The following is a 21,710-nucleotide window of genomic DNA, read 5'->3' on the forward strand; positions in this document are numbered from 1 at the left end:
CCCACTGCTGTCTGCACTGAACCAAGCACGGAAGTGCCGAATGTGCCCATAAAAATATAGAACAATAATAAGAACTTTGGTGCCCCCTAGTGGTCGGGAGCATTTCCGTTGTGTTGTGGCTTTATTCCGTTGTGTTGTGGCTTTATTCCGTTGTGTTGTGACTTTATTCCGTTGTGTTGTGGCTTTATTCCGTTGTGTTGTGACTCGATTCCGTTGTGTTGTGGCTTTATTCCGTTGTGTTGTAGCTTGATTGCGTTGTGTTGTGAACTTATATTTGCTTTTTAAATTTCGTTGTCATGTGCACTAGTAGGCCACCGTAGAAATTTACTTCCGTGCGGCAAGTCCCGTGCTGTGTCTTTCTCTGACACCTTAAAATGCTCCACACACACACTGCCAAAATGTTTGCGGCATTAATAAAGCGCACGTCTCTCTCTCTCTCTCTCTCTCTCTCTCTCTCTCTCTCTCTCTCTCTCTCTCTCTCTCTCTGCGCTCTCTCTCTGCGCTGGTTGCTAGTTGATCGTTTCTCGAGTCATGTTCGGTAAAATTTATTCGGCCATTTCACATATTCGGTCGAATACCGAACATGCGTTTTTTGCTATTTTCGGCCGAATATATTCGGTGGCCGAACATTCGGTGCATCCCTACTTTAAACTGGTCATATGCTGGTTTAAGATGGTGAGGAACCAGCCCATGACCAGCTTAAACCAGCATCAAAACATACCTAACCCAGTTTATGCTGTTTTTTTCAACAGTGTGTGCGTGCGTAATGAGTGTTGGTCTAATCGTGTGTGTGAGTCTGTGTGAGTGCGCGTGCGCTTGTGTGTGTGTGTGCGTGTGGGCAAAAAAGCTAATAAATTGTACAGAACAATATTTTTTACAAATCTATAAATGCAAAAAGTGTTCTATGATCTTTAGGTTTAGGGATAGGGTTAGGGATAGGGGATAGAATATACAGTTTGTACAGTATAAAAACATTACGCCTATGGACTGTCCCCACGGGGATAGTCAACCAGACGTGTGTATGTGTGGTGTGGTGTGTGTGTGCGTGTTATGACTGTTGGTCTAATCGTGTGTGTGTGAGTCTGTGTGTGTGTGCGCTTGTGCGTGTGTGTGTGTGTGTGTAATGAGTGTTTGTCTAATCGTATGTGTGCGTGCATGTGTGTTGAGTGTGTAATTAGTTTTTTTTTTTTAGTTAGTTGTTTTATTTAAAATGGGACAATGCACATTCATTAACATGAACACTTAAGTACATGTAAATGTGCCAAATTTAGCCATACAGGCTAATTTCCATCTGTAGTCCCCTAATGAGTGTTTGTCTAATCGTGTGCGTGTGTGTGTGTGTGTGTGTGTGTGTGGGGGGGGGGGGGGTAAACCCTACGGTATGGGGACAAAATGTCCCCACAAAGATGGCAATATCCAAAACCCTTGTCCTTGTGGGGACATGTTTTGGTCCCCGTGAGGAAACAAGCTTATAAATCACACAGAATGAACTTTTGTGAAAATGTAAAAGAGCAGACAGTTGTGTGTGATTGTTAGGGTTAGGGGGAGGGAATATGAGATACAGTTTGTACAGTATAAAAACCATTGTGTCTATGGAATGTCCCCATAAAACATGGAAACCCAACATGTGTGCGTGTTTGTGTGTGCGTGCGTGAGTGTGTGTAATGAGTGTTTGTCTAATTGTGTGTGTGTGCGCTTGTGCGTGCGCTTGTGTGTGTCTGCGTGCGCTTGTGCACTTGCGTGTGTGTGTGTGTGTGTGCGCGCGTGCGTGCGCTTGTGTGTGTGCGTGTGTGCGCGTAATGAGTGTTTGTCTCAAACGTTTCTTCATTTCTTGTCGTTGCAGTCGGATGATGACAATGGCAGTGAAAACCTCCTGGAAAATGCATACTCTCTGTCTCTGGAGTTTGTGGATGATCCCAACTTTAAAAATAAAGTCAACTATTCCTACACGGCTGTGCAGATTCCTACTGACATCTACAAGGGCTGTGAGTACTAAAGATACACACAATAAACAAACCCTAATGTAATGCTCACACTGTGCAGAAAGATGGTTAAGATTTGAGTTCCAATCCGAAAATCTCTTTACTGTAGAAGTGACGTGTGTCATGTTCAAGCTTGTGTTGTGTAGCAGAGGTGTGAGATGAACACCATCACAACAGAAGCTCTGGAAATAGCATCAGCTTGGGCTGTAAAGTTAGATTTGTTTATTGTTTTTCTTTCAGGTGCTAAATATGTTAGTGTTTGTGTTGTCCAGTGCTGTTGGGCCGGTTATTGAGCTGAAGAAGGTTTTCTCTCTCTCTCTCTCGGCTGTAATGAACCGTTGTATGATTCATTATCCTTCAGCTGAATTCTTCTGCCAGGTCTGCAGACTTTTCACATATAACGCAGGTCACACAGTTTCCAGCTCATTATTGATGCCTGTTCCCAAATGAACACTGAAGGATGAGAGAGATGGACTAAAACCAAACACGCTTGCAATCGAGTCTGTCTGGAAACCCAGAGGACTCTTGCTCTTTATAGCTCAGTCATGGTGTTATACTACCACTTCTATCACAGATGATTCTGTCGAATCATTTCATATTGAGCCCCACCGCTGAGAAACCCTGTATGGAAGGGATTATTGTGGAGTTTTTTTCTGTCTTATGGGATGGGTCAGTGTTTTATTAGCACTGCTTCAAGAGACGGTTGTCTTGTAAATGGGTTGTTCATGCCAGAGTTTGCATTGGTCAGCGCACATCCAGCAGTGATAGTGACCGTCACCGTCAGCTTCAGGACGATTAGCCCAACATGACAAAAAATCCCCCCCGCTTTAGCCCTGACACATATGCTAATACAGATCAAGTGGGTTCATTATTATTCCGAGCAAACTTTAAATCCCCGCTGGAAGGAAATGTCCCCGTGTAACGCTCTGTTTTCAGCGCCTCTATTGTTGAAGATAATGATGGAAATGGTGGTTATTAAAGTACAATTGAAAGACTAATTGTGTGTGCGGATGACAGCTGAGGAAAAGCGGCTTTTATTTGTCAGAATGATGAGATTTAACACTGACCATCCTGTCACACAGACCGTTCAGCGCGTTGGGCTTCTTTTAGACGTTAGTGCACACGAATGCATCATAGAGGACTGAAAATACCTTCATAATATAAATGATATACAGTCTAGACTAGAGGTTCCTTCAATGTCATTTTTCATACGTGCTTAATTTCTAGATTGCCTGACGTAATCTGAAAACCAAAACTCGACTCTAGTGTCCACATGCCAGCCCAACACTTGATATTCCTCCCGCAGCTGGTGCGGCGATAGAAGTCGACTCGCTCGGCACAATGACAACTGGGACTTATAGAAACAGTGGATTTCTCCAGTCCTCACGGCTCGGCAGCTCCTCTCACTGTTCACTGAAGGGGAACTATCATCTTCCAGCACATTCATTAAAAACATTCATTCACCAGCACCTCCTCAAATTAGATTTCCACTGTTTATTGGTTACAGTATCGTTTTAATTAAAGTTTTTGTTCCATTCGTTTTCTCAGGTCCTGCCCTTCGTAAGCTAAACACTCTTATTTCTGCTGATTTTGTGGGAGCCCTGTTTTAAAAAAGAGAGGAAGATGAATTTTAAATGCCGGAGTCATGTGGTAGTTAACAAAAGACTGAATTTTGTCATTTTTGTTTCCAGTGATCGCAACATTCTTAAGGAACTCAAACACTGCTACTCATTTAGATTCTTGATTGAAATTTGACTTGTTCCTCAAACCAGAATCAAAACATTCAGAGCACTTTGGACGAATCCCGTTGCCATACTTCTTTGAAATATTATAATACAGCAATGAATGGCTCTAATAATGTACATAGTTTTAGGGGTACATTTACTTGAGATTGATGTACTAAAAATAGAACAAAATAGAAGCTAAAGCTATTAAAAATGCTCGATTGTGAATGCCAGGCTCTGTCACTTTGTACAGAAATACAACATTCGCCTTCTTCCTATACAGAGCTTATAGAATGAACATGTAATATTCATATACATGTTTTCACAAATTCACATTTTCTTGTTGCGCACACAGAGATGATAAGAGTTTCATAAAAAAAACTTTAAAACCCATTTCTATAAGAAGAAAGTACTGGACGACAAGCAGTCCGGCTTCAAAACAATCCACTCCACTGAGACTGCGCTGCTATCAGTCACAGAAGCACTGCAGCTAGCCAAGGTGGAATCTAAATCCTCGGTCCTGATACTGCTAGACCTATCTGCAGCGTTTGACACTGTCAATCACCAGATACTGCTAGCAACCCTGTCATCTCTAGGAATCTCAGGCGCTCCTCTCCGCTGGTTCAAATCCTACCTCTCCGGCAGATCCTTCAGTGTGTCATGGAGGGGCTCGCTGTCCACTGCTCACCACATGATCACTGGGGTCCCTCAGGGATCGGTGCTTGGACCGCTGCTTTTTTCCATCTACACGACATCCAGATTTACATCTCATTTCACCCAGACGATACCACTGTAGCAGCTCGCGTTACAGCCTGCCTAGAAGACATCTAGGCTTGGATGAAAGAGCATCACCTCCAGCTGAACCTGGCCAAGACAGAACTACTCGTGTTTCCGGCACACCCCACGGTGCAACACGATCTCACCATCCAATACCACAATCACTCCTTCTAAAACAGCCAGGAACCTCGGAGTCATATTTGATGAACAGCTATCCTTCAATGATCGCATTGCAAAGACAACGCGGTCATGCCGATATGCATTATTCTACGTGAGAAAAGTTAGACCCTATCTCACTGAGCATGCAACACAACTCCTTGTCCAGACCATGGTCATCTCAAGGTTGGACTACTGCGATGCTCTCCTTGCTGGTCTTCCTGCTAAGGCTATCAAACCACTCCAGCTGGTTCAGAACGCAGCAGCACGCCTGGTCTTCCAACAGCCCAAAAGGGCTCATGTGACGCCCCTCTTCATCTCTCTCCACTGGCTACCGGTTGAAGCCCGTATCAGATTCAAGTCACTAATGCTTGCCTACAGGACTATCACTGGATCTGCACCGGCATACTTTCACACCCTCCTACACCCCATCAAGATCCCTGCGTTCAGCAAACCAGCGGCGTCTTGTATTGCCTTCTCATAAGGGCAGTAAATCGCTTTCCCGCTCATTCTCATTCACAACTCCTCAATATCTCAAAAGAATGCAGACCTTATAATCGCAAAGTGGCAAAATGTGCATAATGCGATGACAATTAAAGCAATGTAAGCAAGTTAAAAAGCTGCAATTAATTCCGTTTGTTATTGGGTATAGGAAAATGAGTATTATTAAAACTGTTATTGAATACATAAAATCATTCTCCTTCACAACTCCTTCCTGGTGGAACATTCTTCCTAACTCGGTCCGGTCAAACCCATCTCTTCTGTGAATGCTTGACAGGCAAATGACTTATTGTTCTGGCTTTTGTTGGAAACTAGTAACTTGGTATTAGCACCTATTGTATTATTTACATTTATGCATTTGGCCGATGCTTTTATCCAAAGCGACTTACATTGCACTGTATTATACATTTGTTTCTGAGTATGTGCAATCCCCTGGGAACGAACCCATGACCTTGGCGTTGCTAGCGCCACGCTCTAACCACTGAGCCACAGGAAAGCTGATTATTGCTCCTGACATATCGCTTCATTGCTCCCTGAACTCTCTGTGAGTCGCTTTGGTTTTGGGTGATGAAGTTATCCAGTACACCAGGGTTTTGTTGTCTGTCATTAATAAGTAGATACGTCTTCCAGCTCTACTGAGTCTGGATGTAGTACAGAATCATAAAAAGAGAGTAGAGGATCTGGTATTTGATGTGAAGGGTCATTTCTGTGTGTCTGTGTGTGTTTCATCACCGGAGGTGAGCGTGTTTGTTATGACATGTTCATCCGGTCTGACAGGTGTTAGCGGGACTCCTGACACTGATATCACATGTGTCACGCTATCTGTGGCCTCGCTGTCGTTTGTGAATGTAACGTGGGCTTTAGGTTTCCTTCCAGATGTGTGCGGAGGTCAACTACTAAAACACACGGAGAGTTTGTCTCATTCAGAATCCTTCAGACATTAAATGTGCTTTCACACTCAAACCACACAAATACAAATTGAAATGAAATGTTATATTATTAGGTGTGGAGTTGTCTTAGTGTGGTAATAGTGGAATGATGTGTGTTTGATTTGTAAATGCTAAAAATATCTCTTCTCCATCATTGCTGCTGAGCGCTCTTTATCCTCCTGCAGACGCTGGTTCAGTCAGAAGAATGATCGGCTCGATGTGAAGGATCGCTGGCTCACAGCACACCTCATAAATCGGCCTCATAACCCGAGCCGCTCGTCATGTGGTGCTACGCTCCATAACGGGCCAAACGTTTAGCACAACTACAGCTCTTAAACATGTCTGAGGAATTCTGTCTGATGGATTCACTTTTAAAGCCGTCGCACACACACACACACACTCCTGAGTTTCACACCCACCCACAAATTTCTTCTGGAGGGATATTTTTCTTTTTATCAACTGTCCGGAGAAAGTCGTGCATCCTCAGGATAATAAATCAAGCCAGGCATTTGTCTGCCCCTGTTTTTGTTATCTGCCCTGCTCTCGTATTTTTTGTGTAGATGACCTGCCACAGCCCACAGCGTGTGCGTGTGTGTGTGCGTGTGTGTGTGTGTGTCACAGCTAGTGTCCAGTAAATCTGCATTACCCCCCGTGTGTGACCGATAGCAGCGTGCGGGCGTCTGTCATTGTATCCTTGCCTCAAAGACACACTTATACGCTCACTTAAAGGGATACTTCATCCAAAAATGTCATGTCATCGTTTACTCACCTTCGAGTTGTTCCAAATCTGTATAAATGTCTTTTTTCTGATGAACGATCATGAAAGATATTTGGAAGAATGCTTATAACCAAACAGATCTTGCCCCCCATTGAAAAAATACTTTATCATTTTTTTTGTTCTGTTGAACACAAAAGAAGATATTTTGAAGAATGTAGGACAGCAAACAGTTCTGGGGCACTTTTGACTGCCATTGTATTGTGTCCTACTATGAGAGGCTAAATCTATCAAATATCTTTCTCCGTGTTCATCAGAACAAAGACGTTTATACAGATTTGGAACAACTGGAAGGTGAGGAAATGATTTTTGGGTGAAGTGCCCCTTTAAACACTGACGTTATATGGAGGATACAACACAAAACGTCCTGTACTTCAGAGCTTTTATAGATTTAGAGAAATCCGAGTCTGTGCTCTAACGGTTTATGTCATTAGTTGTGTTTAAATGGCCGTAAGCCTGTCAGATGTTGTTTGTGTTCATATTGCTGTTGTTTGTAAGGATATTGTGGTGATGATGTCAGTGGTTTTGCCCCAAACAAGTGCACTACACAGCTGTCACCTAGCCGGCACGCCCATGAAGCATTCACTGACCGTCTGAGGAATAATGACCTCCAAAATGGAAATCTGCTGTAATCTGATTGGCTAGAGTCGGTGTGCAGATGTCTGCAGTATAAAAGCCTGTTTAAAGGGATAGTTCATCCAAAAATGAAAATTCTGTCATCATTTGCTCACCGTCATGTCATTTCATACCTGTATAAATTACTTTGTTCTGATGAACACAGAGAAAGATATTTGGAAGAATGTTAGCAATTTTCAATTCTCTGACATCATTGACTGATATGGTGGTCAAAGGTGCCCCAGAACTGTTTGCGTTCCTAAATTCTTCAAAATATCTCACTTTGTGTTCAACAGAACAACAAAATATACAATATTTTTTTCCTACTATGGTAGTGGATGATGTCCCAGAACTGAAAATTGCTGACATTCTTACAAATATCTTTCTTTGTGTTTACCAGAACAAATAAATGTACATAGGTTTGAAACAACCTGAGGGTGAGTAAATGATGACAGAAATGTTATTTTTGGGTGAAGTGTCCCTTTAAGACTGTACTGTACTTGACAGGACGCACATCAAGAGATTGTTGTAAGAAGTAAATTCATTAAAGACATTTGGTTGTTTAGTTAGTTTAGTTTGTAAATCAGAACTAGGTTGTAAGGTATATACTAGCGGACGGCAGCTGTAATATTATGTGGTTTATTGGTGTTCATAATGTAATGTGTCTGTCAAACACTGTTGCATTAATCCATGAGTTTATCGTCTCAGTATAAGGTTAAGATGTTATTGGATGTTGGTTAAAGCAGAAGAAAGATGTTTGTTGAGGAAGAGAGAGAGCGAGAAAAGAGGACTGTGTGTGACGGGTCAGTGTCACATGCTGCTGACGGTGAATCTCACATGAGGACAGCGAGACGGCACTGAGACACTGAGCGTAACGGTGAGAGACGGAGAGAACAGACAGAAGTGAGCAGATCAGACAGTCACAGAGAGCAAGAGAATACAGGTGAAGACAGTTACAGAGAATCAGACACGCTGCAAAACTTTCACTCGCTCTCTCTCTCCGACGAACTACATGAGCTGTCAATCAAACCTGTGTGTGGACTCTGAGAGACGCTCCGAGTGTCCTTCTGTGCTTATATAACTTCATCGTGTCTACCCTCTGATATCCCACAATCCTTTGCATTGGATTGTTTTTAACATGGCTTACATCTGTAGCTCATACGATTGTGACCTCAGCAGAAGTCTTCGGTTTGTGATGTCTTTTTTCATTTCTGCACAGAAGGTTTTGTTGTGAACTTGATTTAATGAGTTTTATTGGCACTCTTACCTCACGAGGTCATAAACTTGCGTGTAAGTCTGTCTCCTCTTGGAAAATGAACCGGGCGTATTTATGACATCATCTCCTCCTCTACACTGATGTAGAATACATCAGATCTTCGCTTGTGTTCAGTGAAAGATTTGTGGACGTTGAAACGACATCCACGCACACCGTGTTCAAGGTCACGTCTGACATCATCTCAACGTACACGGATAAAGCACAGAATATTTCCATATGTACAGTATGTTTTCGTGTTGTTAGCTTCACTAAAACATCTTTTAACATGAAATAGTTTTGTAATTCTTCCTAGAGGATCATGTTGTTGTTCAGACTCTTATTAGGAGCTTGTGCGGAGGCGTAAAATTTGACTTTTGAATATTGACTTTTGATTGCAGACTTGACACATCTGAGCTCTCTCTCTCTTCAGAGACATTTCCATTGGCTCTGTATTGTATTTCACTGTTGTTATCGAGGATTTGTAATCATTTGAAAGAGATATAAGTTTGACATGTGTGTTTGGTCGTGTCGACAGCTCCCACTATCCTGAATGAACTGAACTGGACTCAGGCTCTGGAGCGAGTGTTTATCGAGAACACTCGCGAGGATCCCTCGCTGCGCTGGCAGGTGTTCGGAAGCGCCACTGGCGTCACCAGATTCTACCCAGGTAAATAACCGCGCTACCTCACCACAGGTGTATTTATAGCGGCACACCAGATGTCAGCTGATACTTTAATGACATGCCAACATTAAACGTCGCAGACACAAACATTATTCACATACAAAACACTTTTTCTTTGCTTTATTAAGGAAAAGTCCCTCATAATTTAGAAGACCGATAACTGAATGTTTGTGCTGTAAACAGAGAGATGCTCATGTGTTAGAAAACACACAGTAGGTGTTAAAAATAAATGAATGACGCCTTTTGTGTTTAATAAAAGAATAGATTCGTTCAAAGAAGAAAACACCTGCGAGCCCTCACGCTCTTCTTTCATTTCTCAGAGTTTTGTGTCACCTTATGTTGTGTATAGAATCGTGCGAGTGGGTTCTGAGTGTTGTTGTCATGTGATCTCTGCTCTTCAGCGACTCCGTGGAGAGCACCCAACAAGATCGACCTGTATGATGTGAGGAGACGCCCGTGGTGAGTAGCGCAGGACACACTTTATTCTGACTTTCATCTGCTGGTTTCCTCCGAGTCCTCTGTGGCATCTGCTGCTAAGAGCAAGCGTGTGCGTGCGTGATGCGTGATGCTTCTCTTTAATGCGTCTGTATGTGGGTGGTAAGAGAGAGATATAAGAGCAGGAATGATAAATTGGTTTCAGAGCGTAGTATCAGCAGGCGTTCTCTTCATGTTTCTATAGACGGGTCATTGCAGTACATCAAACTGCAGCAAAATTCGAACAGATTTGTTTTGTCTTTGTTCTCATCAGAGAACAGGTTTTTTTATATTCTTATGATCATTTTGTAGGTTTTCCTGTGTCCTGAAATATCCACACAAAAGTTACAGCGCTTCCTCAATTTACAACTTTTAATAAATCACGTTTGAGTTACAACACAACATCTATTATTTAAGTTAAAAATGCTGCAAATCAGCCATAGTTTTATGCTACAGTATTATTTAGTTCTTTTCAGAGATATGTATTTTTATTGTAGTTTTAGTAACATTTTGAGTTAGCTTTTATTTTTATATTTTTAGCCTTGGAGTTAGTTTCAGTTTGAGTTTAAGCAATGTTTAATTCTGATATTACTTTCTTAGCATACATTTATTTTGTTTTAGTTTAGTGTTATTTCCAGTTAATAATTTCCGTGCCTCAGTTTAAACTCATCTCAGTTTATTGCTTAGGCAACATTACTCATTTTTGTTGAGCTGAAGTGTTTTCAATAATATTTGGCCCTTTGTTTTATTTGATTTTCACGAGCAGAAATGTTTTAATAGTTGTAGTTTTGCTGAACTCTGTCACCATCAGTAACTCTCGTGCAGTTCTTCAGTGTGTATATTCGCAGAGAGCTGCTCTTTAACCCGCAATGTCTTATGAGAGTCATTTTGGAGACGGTTGCCTGGTAACCAGCTAATGGGTGAGGCAGGGTTGGGGGGTCAGGATGTGTCAGGTCAGGTTTGTGTGATTATTGCTCAACACGCTGTCGTTGTGTATTACGCTCTGTGTTCGCCGAGCTCAGCTCATTGTGCAGAAGTTCAGGAGAAACTTGAGCTGTGATATCCATCAGATTCTGAATGCTGACACGGAAAAATCTAAATGTCTTCAGCTTGTGTTTTAAATGCTTGATGTTTGTTGGCAGACTTGTCAAATCTGAGCACAGATGAGATGATAAAAGTCTATAAGCAGGAAACCTCAGAAACAGTGGAGATGCAATGGAAGATGGGTTTGGATGTGCAGGTGTCACTCTTGAAGAATAAAAGACCTTGTCAACACATTATTGTCCCCAATTACTGTAACATGAATTATTAACATGTCTCTATTATTTATAATGAACATCTACATCTATGTTATTTGAGATTGTCTGAGATTTGGAGGAGAGAATCTGATCCGTGAGGATTGATTGAGAATGTTTGAAGGAGACAGAGAGAGAGAGAGAGAGAGAGAGAGAGAGAGAGTAGGGTTTGTTATCTGAGCATTACAGAGAAGCCATCAGAAGCCATGCAGACTCAACCCAGCGTAGCAGACATTCAGCGCAGCAAAAGCACATATTGATTTCTGAGAAAAGTCAATCTGACTCCTAAGTAAATATTATGGCAGCTGTTCAAACGCCACAGAAACAAGATGGAGCTCGGGGCTCGGCCTGTCGCTGCGAGTCAAATGAAAGCATCAGTGTTTCTATTGGCTTGACATCAGTCCCTAGTGCTCCATGTCTAACGTCGTTCTGTAGTACGGTTTTGTTTGTCTATTATATTTGTGTCATAAGATTAGCGTTTACGTCAGTACATCGTGAAATTAGGGATCTGTCACATTATTTTGATGAGGTTTTAAATTCCTGTAGCATTTTTTTAGAAATGCATTCCATTTGTCCCGGTTGTTGTCTTTGCTATAAAAGTCCCAAAGGAAAACTGGTGATCCAGCCGTTCGATCTGTCCATCTCGCTGTCGAATTCTAGAATGGGGAATAAATAAAAAGACTGTGTGACGGCGTTTCTCTTCTCTTTCCCGCAGCTCACCTGCTTCACGGCCCTCAGTGTTTTTAATCTTAATTCAATCTATTGAAGAACACATCCAGAGAAAACCCGAGAGAGCAGCAGTCCATAAAAAAATAATCCCATCAATGCGTGAACTCGCAAATAAATCCTTTAACACACACACACACACACACATGCGCGCGGGCTGTATAATGGCAGGTGTAGTCGGTACACTTCAGTAAACGCATCATGAGGCGTCTCACACCTGCAGATTGTGACCGTCAGAAACCGACCGTATCATTTCAGCAGAGATAAGCGCTGATAATTGACTCGTTTTTAATGCGCCAGTTTCTCTGTGAGAGACAGACTGACAGACAGGCGGCGAGAGAGCATGAATATGAGAATTCTTATTTTAACCTACCTCATGAATCCCAATGATGCTATAGGAAAGTGTGCCACTTGATTTCAGAGCCACTCCCTGAGAAATGTGATTTTTATTTTCATCTGTAGAGAACAGGACATTTTCAGCCCTGCAGGCATCCAAAACGGCTTTTCTACAGACCTTATTTCTTAAAGAGATTTGCTTTTATAGACAGCTGCTTTAATACCTTTACTGTACAATAATTCACATTTTTAAATTGAATTCAGGTTTATTTCTGTGGTGATTTTCACAATGCATATCCTTTCAAAGCAGCTTTATAGAAAGAGCACATTTTACATCACAGAACCAGAATGTAGTCTGTTATCAGAACTGTGCACTTCTGAGGTAGAACACGTTAAAACAGCCATCACGTGTTGTGATCATCATGTGAACACATGTATGTAGTCTGTCATTCTTCAGCGTACATGCGGAGTCCTGTTGATGGCCAGAGTACGAATGCACTGATAATGTCAAATATTAGAATGTGTTCGTGTAAAATTCACATTGTGTTATTGACAGATGTTACAAAATCTTTTGGTTTGCGTCTACATCATCGGTCAAAGGTCATTTTTAAAAAGAATCATTCAAGCATTAAATATGACCCAACGCCATTACACTTTTAACACAAGAACTCTTTCAAATTACCCAGCATGCAATTCGTAAAGTTGAGAGAAATATAATTGATTTAGCTCTTGCATTTGTGTTGTTTCATAGTTTGGACTTTGTTTTGATGATGATGAAAATGTGTAGTAACATAAGAGCACGAGCAGGTGTTTGAAGACCTTCATGAGCGCTTGTGTGTGTTTTGATCCATGTGCGTCAGCAGATGCTCTGAGTGACCCTGATCATCTCCGTTTGGTTCTACAGCGCGCACGCGTGTGTGTGTGTTCATAAAGCTGGCATGTGACGGCCCATCTGCATGTCACCTGGCCGGGGCGCTGGGGATTGTGGGTAATGACTGGGAAGGAATGGCATCACTGGTCCTCAGTGGAGGGGTAATTACGGAGTGGAATCCATGCAGAAACAGCACATCTGGATCCATCAGGATAATACATGGATGGTACAGTGAGACGGGCACAGATCGACAGTGTCACGATCACATGACGGCAGTGATGAATGTAGACATAAATGCTAAGAGAAAGAGAGCCAACGGACTGCCACTTACAAACTCACCGCTTCAGTCTTTAATAGACACACACATCTTTATTATCATGAATTAATAATCACCGGAACCTTCCATTCACATTCTCCTGACTGTCTGATGATGGGACGACACAGATCTGTTCTGAGAAGCACATCTCGACCCGTTCTCATTGGTTGTCTGCGTCAGAGCGGTGTGAGATGTTTTCAATACCTGAATAAATGGCTTGACATCTGACGTTTGCTCATGTGTTTGTGGCCTTTTATATCTCCAGTCTGAACCTTCTTGCATTAATACTGACTGATCTCTTTCATTTAATCCCTTGGTCTTTCACCACGTGCAGTATTTGTGAGGCATGTTCGTGATGTTTAATCTGTGTTTACTGAAACTGTCCAGAAGCACACGGCTGTGATATTAGACGATGAGCAAACGCAACACAAAGTGAATCCTGAGCGTGTGGATTTCGTGCAGAAAAGCAAACAGAGAGAAATGAATTTGAATTCTAGTGTTCCGCTGGTGTTTCTCATGGAAATAAGCAACAAAAAAAGGAAATCATTTTCTGATGTGTACTTTGGTTTTTGAGAGTGTGGTTTAGCGTGCACATGTCAGTCTTCATTTCATTAAACTAGAGTCAAACTTCTAAAGAAACTATATTATAAATGTTCCTGACAGAGCTAAGCAGGTTTTATTCAAGCTCTTTTTATTTTCTTATTAATACACGGCCCGTTGGAACGCTTGGTTCTGATTGGCCAGTCGTGACATTTGCAGGTTCATTATTTCCAGATAACAACCGCTGAAAACTAATAACACACGCTAACCCGGATGCAGCAAATCATTTTGACAGGTTTTTTTGACAAATTTTAATAACATATATGACATTATATTTAGAAATGATTAAACCAAATTGCCTGTTCGTGACATTTGAACGTCGTTTCTTACCTTAAAACCGAAAGTAAACGGCTCACGGAAGGTCTGCATTCGGTAAAAATGAGCTAATAACATATTTCAAATTTATTCATGATCAAAATGATCATGGCTATCAGTATTCTCACGGTTTTGTTAAAATGAGCTGGAAATGTACAGAAAGTACTGATAAGTTTTATACAAGTTGTTAAAAGCACCTTTTGTTGTCATAAACATCAAATAAATAACATTAATATTAATCCTAGCACAAAGGGGCCATAAAAGTTTCTCGTGGTCAGGTTGGACGGAGTCTGTCTAAAGAAATATGAAGTAATTGTGTTTCAGTATATACTGTATTTAACCCAATATGCAAGTCTTTGGACTAAAAGCCCTGTGATCACAAATAAATGTGAGCAGAGGAGGATGAATATGTATGTCTCATATTAATAACATACCATTTTGCTTGTTTATTTTGCACTCTTGACAATAATTGCACCTCTGTTATGCTGTTGCTAACTTCGGCTGACGCTGGACAGTAGTTACCGTTTGTCACCATAAGTTGGTCTGGTTTAATGATAACTCAAATATAACGTGATATTACTAACCGTTGGACGTATTTATCGTGGTTTATCATAAAACCGGTAATCGTTACATCCTCAGTTTTTTCTCGTGTGGCAAGTAGGCGTGTAATAAGTAGGATAATGTTCAAGCAGCCGGCTGTTATCGCCCAATAAACCCCTTCAGTGTGATCAGGAGCTGACGTGGGTGACGGCAGCAAACTTACATTTAAGATACATTTACATGAAGTAAAATCACAGATGAGGTTTGTCAAACATATAGAAATGCATATAAATGATTAGACTTTAATGTTTAGTGCTGAGCATCAGTGTTATACGCTCCAGATTTCATCTTACACACAGCAGTGTGTGTGTGTGCGCGTGCGTGCGTGTGCGTGCGTGTGTGTGTGTGTGCGTGCGTGGGGTTTTTCCATGTTTCCAGCGTTTATCCATGCTTGAAAAGCTCTCCTCACGAGCCTCCGGCACCTGGCAGCTCTTCCCACGTCTCCTCTTCACCCTGATTACCGCGGTAGAAGAAATCCTCCACGACCGCTCTGCTCATTTACTAACACACAGCGCAAACTACCTGCCTGTATCACGGCCAATCGCCTTCGCTCGCCTCGCCCCGCCGCGTCCATCAATCCGTGAGGCTGATTGTCGGGGGTAATGTGTTTTTAATTGCGCGGCGGGAAGTGAAAATGGCTTCACTTGTGTTTTCTATATGTCAGCCTCTATCAGCAGTGGACAGATGCTTCCGTTAGGACCTTATTTGTTTATTTTGACGTCGCTGACAGAAAAGTGCCACGCATCGTTCATTGTCGTCCTGCGTTCAGATGGAGCGGCGGGCTAAAAATGGCTGGCGAAGCCCCTCTCGGCCGAGCGATCTGCTAACAGCAGCACAAAGACACGGAGCGACGGACTGAAGAATGTGTTTGTCAGCAGAGAGAGGAGAGTCAGACCAATAATAAACGCCTGGACTCGACTTCATCGTGTCTTCTGCACTTCTTCAGTCACCTTCAGAATATAAAACCTCCGTTTGTGTCCAACTTCTGCTGGGGTGGGACACACACACACACACACACACACCTGTTACCTCACAAAAAACATATGAACTCAGGGTGTGTGCAGGGTCTTAAAAAGCATTATCACACGGCTGGTTGGAATGCTTGATTCTGATTGGCCAGTCGCGACATTTGCAGGTCCGTTATTCCCAGATAACAACCGCTCAAAACTAATAACACACGGTGACCCGGATGCAGCAAATCATTTTGACAGGTTTTTTGACAAATTAAATATAAATATGTCTTTTAATAACATAAATGACATTATATTTACAAATGATTAAACCGAATTGCTTGTTCGTGACGTTTGAACGTCGTTTATTATCTTAAAACCGAAAGTAAACGGCTCACGGAAGGTCTGCATTTGGTAAAAATGATATTTCAAATTCACATTTCATGTCCAGTTTTTTTCTCATGTGGCAAGTAGCCGTGTAATAAGCGGGATATCGCCGAATAAGCCCCTTCAGTGTGACACAAGACCCTCCGCTTCACCTGATCACACTGTCGGGATTATTTCTGCCTGGACATTATCCCATTATTATACTTTTAACCTTGAAAAGTAAATGTAGAGAAAGTTGAAGCCCTTAAAAAGTATTCAATTCCATTTTCCAAGGTATTCAATTTTGTCTCATCATATTTGTCCAAAGAGGTCATATGCTAAAGTTTGCCTGAATTGAATCATTGTGTAGGCGAATAGTGCGAGGTCCATTGTTAAACAACACGGTTGACTGATGGGGAAATGCACGTTTTCATGCAAATGGTCGTTGGAACCGTGGCTGAGGGCCGTCTCTGAGAATAAGCGTGAGTTGGAAGGAGATTAGCGTAGCCTCCTTTCTCTTTCTAATAAACCTTGCATTTCATTCTCTGAGGCTTCGTTCCCACCCTTCTGAATGATGTTGCATTAATAAAGAGTTACCCGTAAGAAGTTTAGTTGTGCTCTCTCACCATCAGTATAGTGCAAGTGTAAGTTAAAGGGATAGTTTGCCCAAAAATGAAAATTCTGTCACCATTTGCTCACGCTCATGTAACTTTATACCTGTATCAATCAATCAATCCAACTTTATTACAGACTCAAGGTCCAATAAAAGGTATCAATGACGTTGTTCTGATGAACACAGAGAAAGATATTCAGAAGAATGTTAGCCATTTTCAGTTCTGGAACATCATTGACTACCGTAGTAGGAGCAATGTAATGCTAGTCCTAAATTCTTCAACATATCTCATGATGTGTTCAACAAAACAAAAAAGTATTTTTTTTCCCTACTGTGGTAGTGGATGATGTCCCAGAACGGAAAATTGCTGACGTTCTTACAAATCTCTTTCACGGAGAAATGTATACAGGTTTGAAACAATCTGAGGGTGAGTAAACCATGTCACCAATGCAACCGATTGAAAGCTGAAGAGGCGATGAGGTCTGAGAATGGATGGAAAGAGTCGTAAAAAGCTCCGTGATTTCTGTATATACCCTGTAACTATATGTGAAAAACACAATTGTATCTAGAAATGTCACCACAGTTAATATTAAAGTGTACAGCAGCGTGTCATTGTTTTCTGGTGGTGACATGCGCACTGACTCTTTGTGTGTGGTCTTGTGTTTTACAGGTATATTCAGGGTGCTTCGTCTCCAAAGGACATGGTCATCATCGTGGATGTGTAAGAAATCTCTCTCCGTATGTTAAGACACGTGATCGTCACGTGTGTGTGTGTGTGTGTGTATGTGTGTGTGTGTGTGTGTGTGTGTGTGTGTGTTGATGTGTTATGGCGTGTGGATCTCTACTGCCACCTGTTGACAGAGAGGAGACCGCACACGCACCTGTTGCACACCTGAAATATGACTTTGAGCTTTCCTGATGCCCGTATCTGTGCTGCGGGCGTCGAACTTAAAACGTCTCACCGATCTCATCTCACCTTTAAAATAGATGATGTGAAAAACTGTTAAGCCTCACACGCAACACCTTTCTCTACCAATGAGGTTATAGATGCAGTTCTGTGCACTTTTCAAAGAATCACTTTCACGCTTTCAAGTCGTTCGTACGGCTGTCGTGTGGTTTCATTTCAATCGCGCAGTCATCATGTGCTGAAGTATCGATATTCTCCAGCGAACCTCTCAAGGAGAAATGCGTAATGGAAGTTAATTGTCGCTAGCTGGCAGTCAGCGCTAACCTTAAATAGACACGGATGTGTAATTGAAATAACAGACACACAGCTGCCGTTCTGCCGAAACAATCTCACGCCCATCAAAAGTCCCGTCACACCGAGTCTTTCTGACAATCTCACACTGATCTCATTGTATCTACTGGAGCAACGAAACAATACATCTGTCAGAAAACCTTTTCCCAGAATGCTGTTTGCCTTGCTGGAATCTTCTAATTCTGGAAGCGAAATGACAGATGACGCGCTGCTCTTTGAAAAGCCGCTGTGGGTTCTTCCTATATTCACATCCATTCTCTGGAAAGATGCTGCGTTTGACACGCTGTCTGGATTTGACTTTTGACGGATGTGCTGGAGATGAGAGATGCTTAGCAACAGGTTCTGCTTGGCAACGGCAGTTGTGGCACATGTTGCCATTTTGTGAAGTTTAACGGCTGGAGTATCGAGTTGAGACGGGTTGATTCTCACTGAACACGTGTGTAGACCTGCTCGTCGTTTTAGATAAAAGCATCCGTCACGTGTGTAAATGTATATAAATGAGTTTAGATTATACAGTAAAGCTTATGGATACATGTTATGGATCATGTATGTTGTGTGTTTGTAGGAGTGGAAGTGTTAGCGGATTGACCCTGAAACTGATGAAGACCTCTGTCATGGAGATGCTGGACACGCTGTCTGATGATGACTATGTTAACGTGGCTCAGGTATGTACACACACACACACACACACACACACACAGAGTCCTTATAGATCTTTACATTTTGTCCGTACTGGTTTGATTGGATCAGAACGCGCCAGGCTGTGATTGGTTGATACTACTTTTGCCCTCTCACTGCGTCTGGATTACATCATCATGAATACCCAACGCGCATGAGCATTAAGGATGAAGTAAACATACACTTTTCTTTCTTGATTCATTCGTACACATTTCAACATGCAGTTTAGATGTTTATATGACTGTATTCATTCATTAAAATACATGTTTCATCCTATGAATTGTTCTTTTATAAGAGAGTAAGAATGCAGATTAAATGTGATGACAAGAGCACGATGGCAGGTCACAGATGAGACACGCACACACACACATAATGAAACATCTGGAAGGCAGTAATCCCGGCGGATCCCAGCTTCTTTCCTAATCCTGGCTCAGAGAACACAAAATGAGCATCAGAACAGCTCTTCTTCTGTCTCACAACACTTACTGCGTCCCAAATGGCGTACTGTGACGGTACGTAGTGAATGTGAACAAGTACCCACCTATCGGCCGTTAAACACTACCTTCTATATAGTATGAGCGGGAGTGGTATGAATACTTTTCAGATGTACTGCGTCCGCCGTGTTTTATGGTCATGTGACCCGTATGCAATGTTACTTTTCAAATGTATTTCACTACAGATTACAAAGTACATCATCTGTAACGTATTACACAAGTTTTGTAACTTACTAATATACTAATAAGGGACATAAAACAAAGGGATCATCAAATAGAGGACTTGGCTTTCCTCTGCTTATTATTTTAAACAACATCAGTTTTACAGTTTTCCCTCATAACACCGTCCTAACCAAACGCAACGCGCCGCTGCGACACGCGATAAAAGGTGTCTTTGCCATGTTAACCAGAGGTTTTGTCCTAACCAGCCGCGACAGCGCTGCGCGATCAGCAACGGACGTTTCTATGTCTGCTCCGCCCACACAAGGGTCTCATTCGATGTAAGTTCTGCACATCATGGATATTAATCGCCAAACAGGGATGAGGACAGGCTGTATACGTTTGATTACATAGGTTGAGATTCTGAAATCACAGCATAGCGTCCGGTGAGGCATCACTGAAGTCATGAGAACAGGACGCATCTCTCTGTGTGCACTCTTCAGCTGCAGCGTGCGAGGCTGCGTGGACAGAAAAACTCTTCTGATTGGCTGTGTCTTGTGATTGATTGTTGCGTCCCGCCCCGCCCCTTTTTCGCCTTTGGTATGGACAAACAAATTGCTTATCGCAGGAATCTCATCGCGTCGCATTTGGTTAGGATGAGGTGTTAGACATTATAGTCTAAAATTCTAAGAAAAGAATTAGAATAAGAGTTATAAACTCTTCAAAAAAGTTGCAATTACCTAAAAATGACTTAAACAAGAAACTCACAAACAACTATCCCACTTATTCAGGGCAGTACTAAATAATACTAGCATGCCATTTCTATGAACCCAGATCCCTCTTATTTTATTCAAATTATTCCAATTTTGCATATTCAACAAGGGTTATGAACCTTATGAGCAGAACTGTTTTTTATAATATTAATGAAATTGCAAGTAATCACTTTTGTAATCTAAAATACTTCTCAGATGTAACTGTAATTTGATTATCACCCATTTAAAAGTAACTTTAATGAAATAGACAGTTACTCAAATTTTGTATTTTAAATACGAAACTAAGTTACATGTATTTCGTTGCTCCCCAGCCCTGCCCGTATGCTCTTTGACCTATGACCTATTACCAACAACCTACACGTGAGCGTTGATTAAAAACACAGCAAATCATTTAGTCAGGAGAAATTCACAGGAGGCACTCGCATTAAAAACGGACGTCCGCCTTCAAGTTTTCCTCTATATTTATTTGTTTACTTTTGAAATGTGTCCGTTGCTCAGCTCCCGTGGCATCATGGGATAAAGAAGTGTCCATCCGATCCACACTCACCAATCTCGGCGGCAGTAGTAGACCATCCGGGTATTTCTCGCCGACTGTTTTTTGCACACTGAGGTTTCGGACATACTGTTCGTGACTCATACTCATTTTCGCCTACTATATGGTATGGAAGTAGGTGATTTCGGACGCAGCGATACTGTGTGTATGTTTACTGTCAGACAATCTCAAATCTAAATTCACGTGTTCCGAATACATCTACCTCAATCAATACATGTTATACAAATAAAAATACATAGCAACACCCCGGCAACCGCAACCCACACATTGTGACATTGAACAGATCTCATTTGAGCATCTCGACATGGCAGATGGATGAAGTTCAGACGCTGATCAAGTGTGTCGCAGGAGCAAAACATCAGTGACTTCATTACTGTGTGTGTTAACAGCAGAAATTATTCTGTGAGATTTCATGAATGTTAACATTTATCATTTATGCATTTGGCCGACGCTTTTATCCAGAGCGACTTGCATTGCATTATCCTGTACATTTGTTTCTAAGTATGTGCAATCCCCTGGGATCCAACCCACGACCTGGGCGTTGTTAGCGCCACGCTCTTACCGCTGAGCTGCAGGAAAGCTGTATGTAAGTCGTAAATGTAAATGATGAAACTGTGCGTTCACACCGTCAGCGACAAAGCGAGGCGATGTCATTCATTTCAATGGAAAGCCAGCGACTTCTGGCGACACGAGCGACAGTGACTGTTGGCGACAGGAAGTGGGCGTGTCTAGCGACGCGACAAAGTTGGGATTTGCTCAACTTAATGCAAGTGATGAGCGACTACCAATGGGAGTAAAGCAGCGGAGCTCACGTCGTCCGTCTCTCGCCAGTTACTGCAGAGTTTATTTATAAATGTTACTAGAGCAACCAATGCTAGGAGCGCCTTCTGACCGCCTCGTAGCGAGAGACTAGCGACACCTAGCGACAGAGTCGCTG

At 42.0% G+C, this 21,710-nt stretch overlaps 2 protein-coding genes across 3 annotated transcripts in view; one reads left to right on the forward strand and one right to left on the reverse strand.

The window, feature by feature from the left end:
* cacna2d2a (calcium channel, voltage-dependent, alpha 2/delta subunit 2a) overlaps positions 1 to 21,710 on the forward strand; it is a 143,255-nt gene that overhangs the window by 98,504 nt on the left and 23,041 nt on the right. For both annotated transcript variants that reach the window (XM_057337493.1, XM_057337494.1), the window contains exons 6-10: positions 1,844 to 1,985; positions 9,250 to 9,381; positions 9,798 to 9,855; positions 17,529 to 17,579; positions 18,682 to 18,781. In XM_057337493.1, the coding sequence (XP_057193476.1) occupies positions 1,844 to 1,985; positions 9,250 to 9,381; positions 9,798 to 9,855; positions 17,529 to 17,579; positions 18,682 to 18,781 (483 nt within the window). The remainder of the gene's footprint in view (positions 1 to 1,843; positions 1,986 to 9,249; positions 9,382 to 9,797; positions 9,856 to 17,528; positions 17,580 to 18,681; positions 18,782 to 21,710) is intronic.
* Positions 4,851 to 21,710, reverse strand: part of cysltr3 (cysteinyl leukotriene receptor 3) — a 90,514-nt gene continuing 73,654 nt past the window's right edge. The window contains exon 3 of the transcript XR_008963228.1: positions 4,851 to 4,860. The gene's annotated coding sequence lies outside the window, so the exon portion shown is untranslated. The remainder of the gene's footprint in view (positions 4,861 to 21,710) is intronic.

This window comes from Triplophysa rosa, linkage group LG7, assembly GCF_024868665.1.
Source record: "Triplophysa rosa linkage group LG7, Trosa_1v2, whole genome shotgun sequence".
Classification (NCBI taxonomy): domain Eukaryota; kingdom Metazoa; phylum Chordata; class Actinopteri; order Cypriniformes; family Nemacheilidae; genus Triplophysa; species Triplophysa rosa.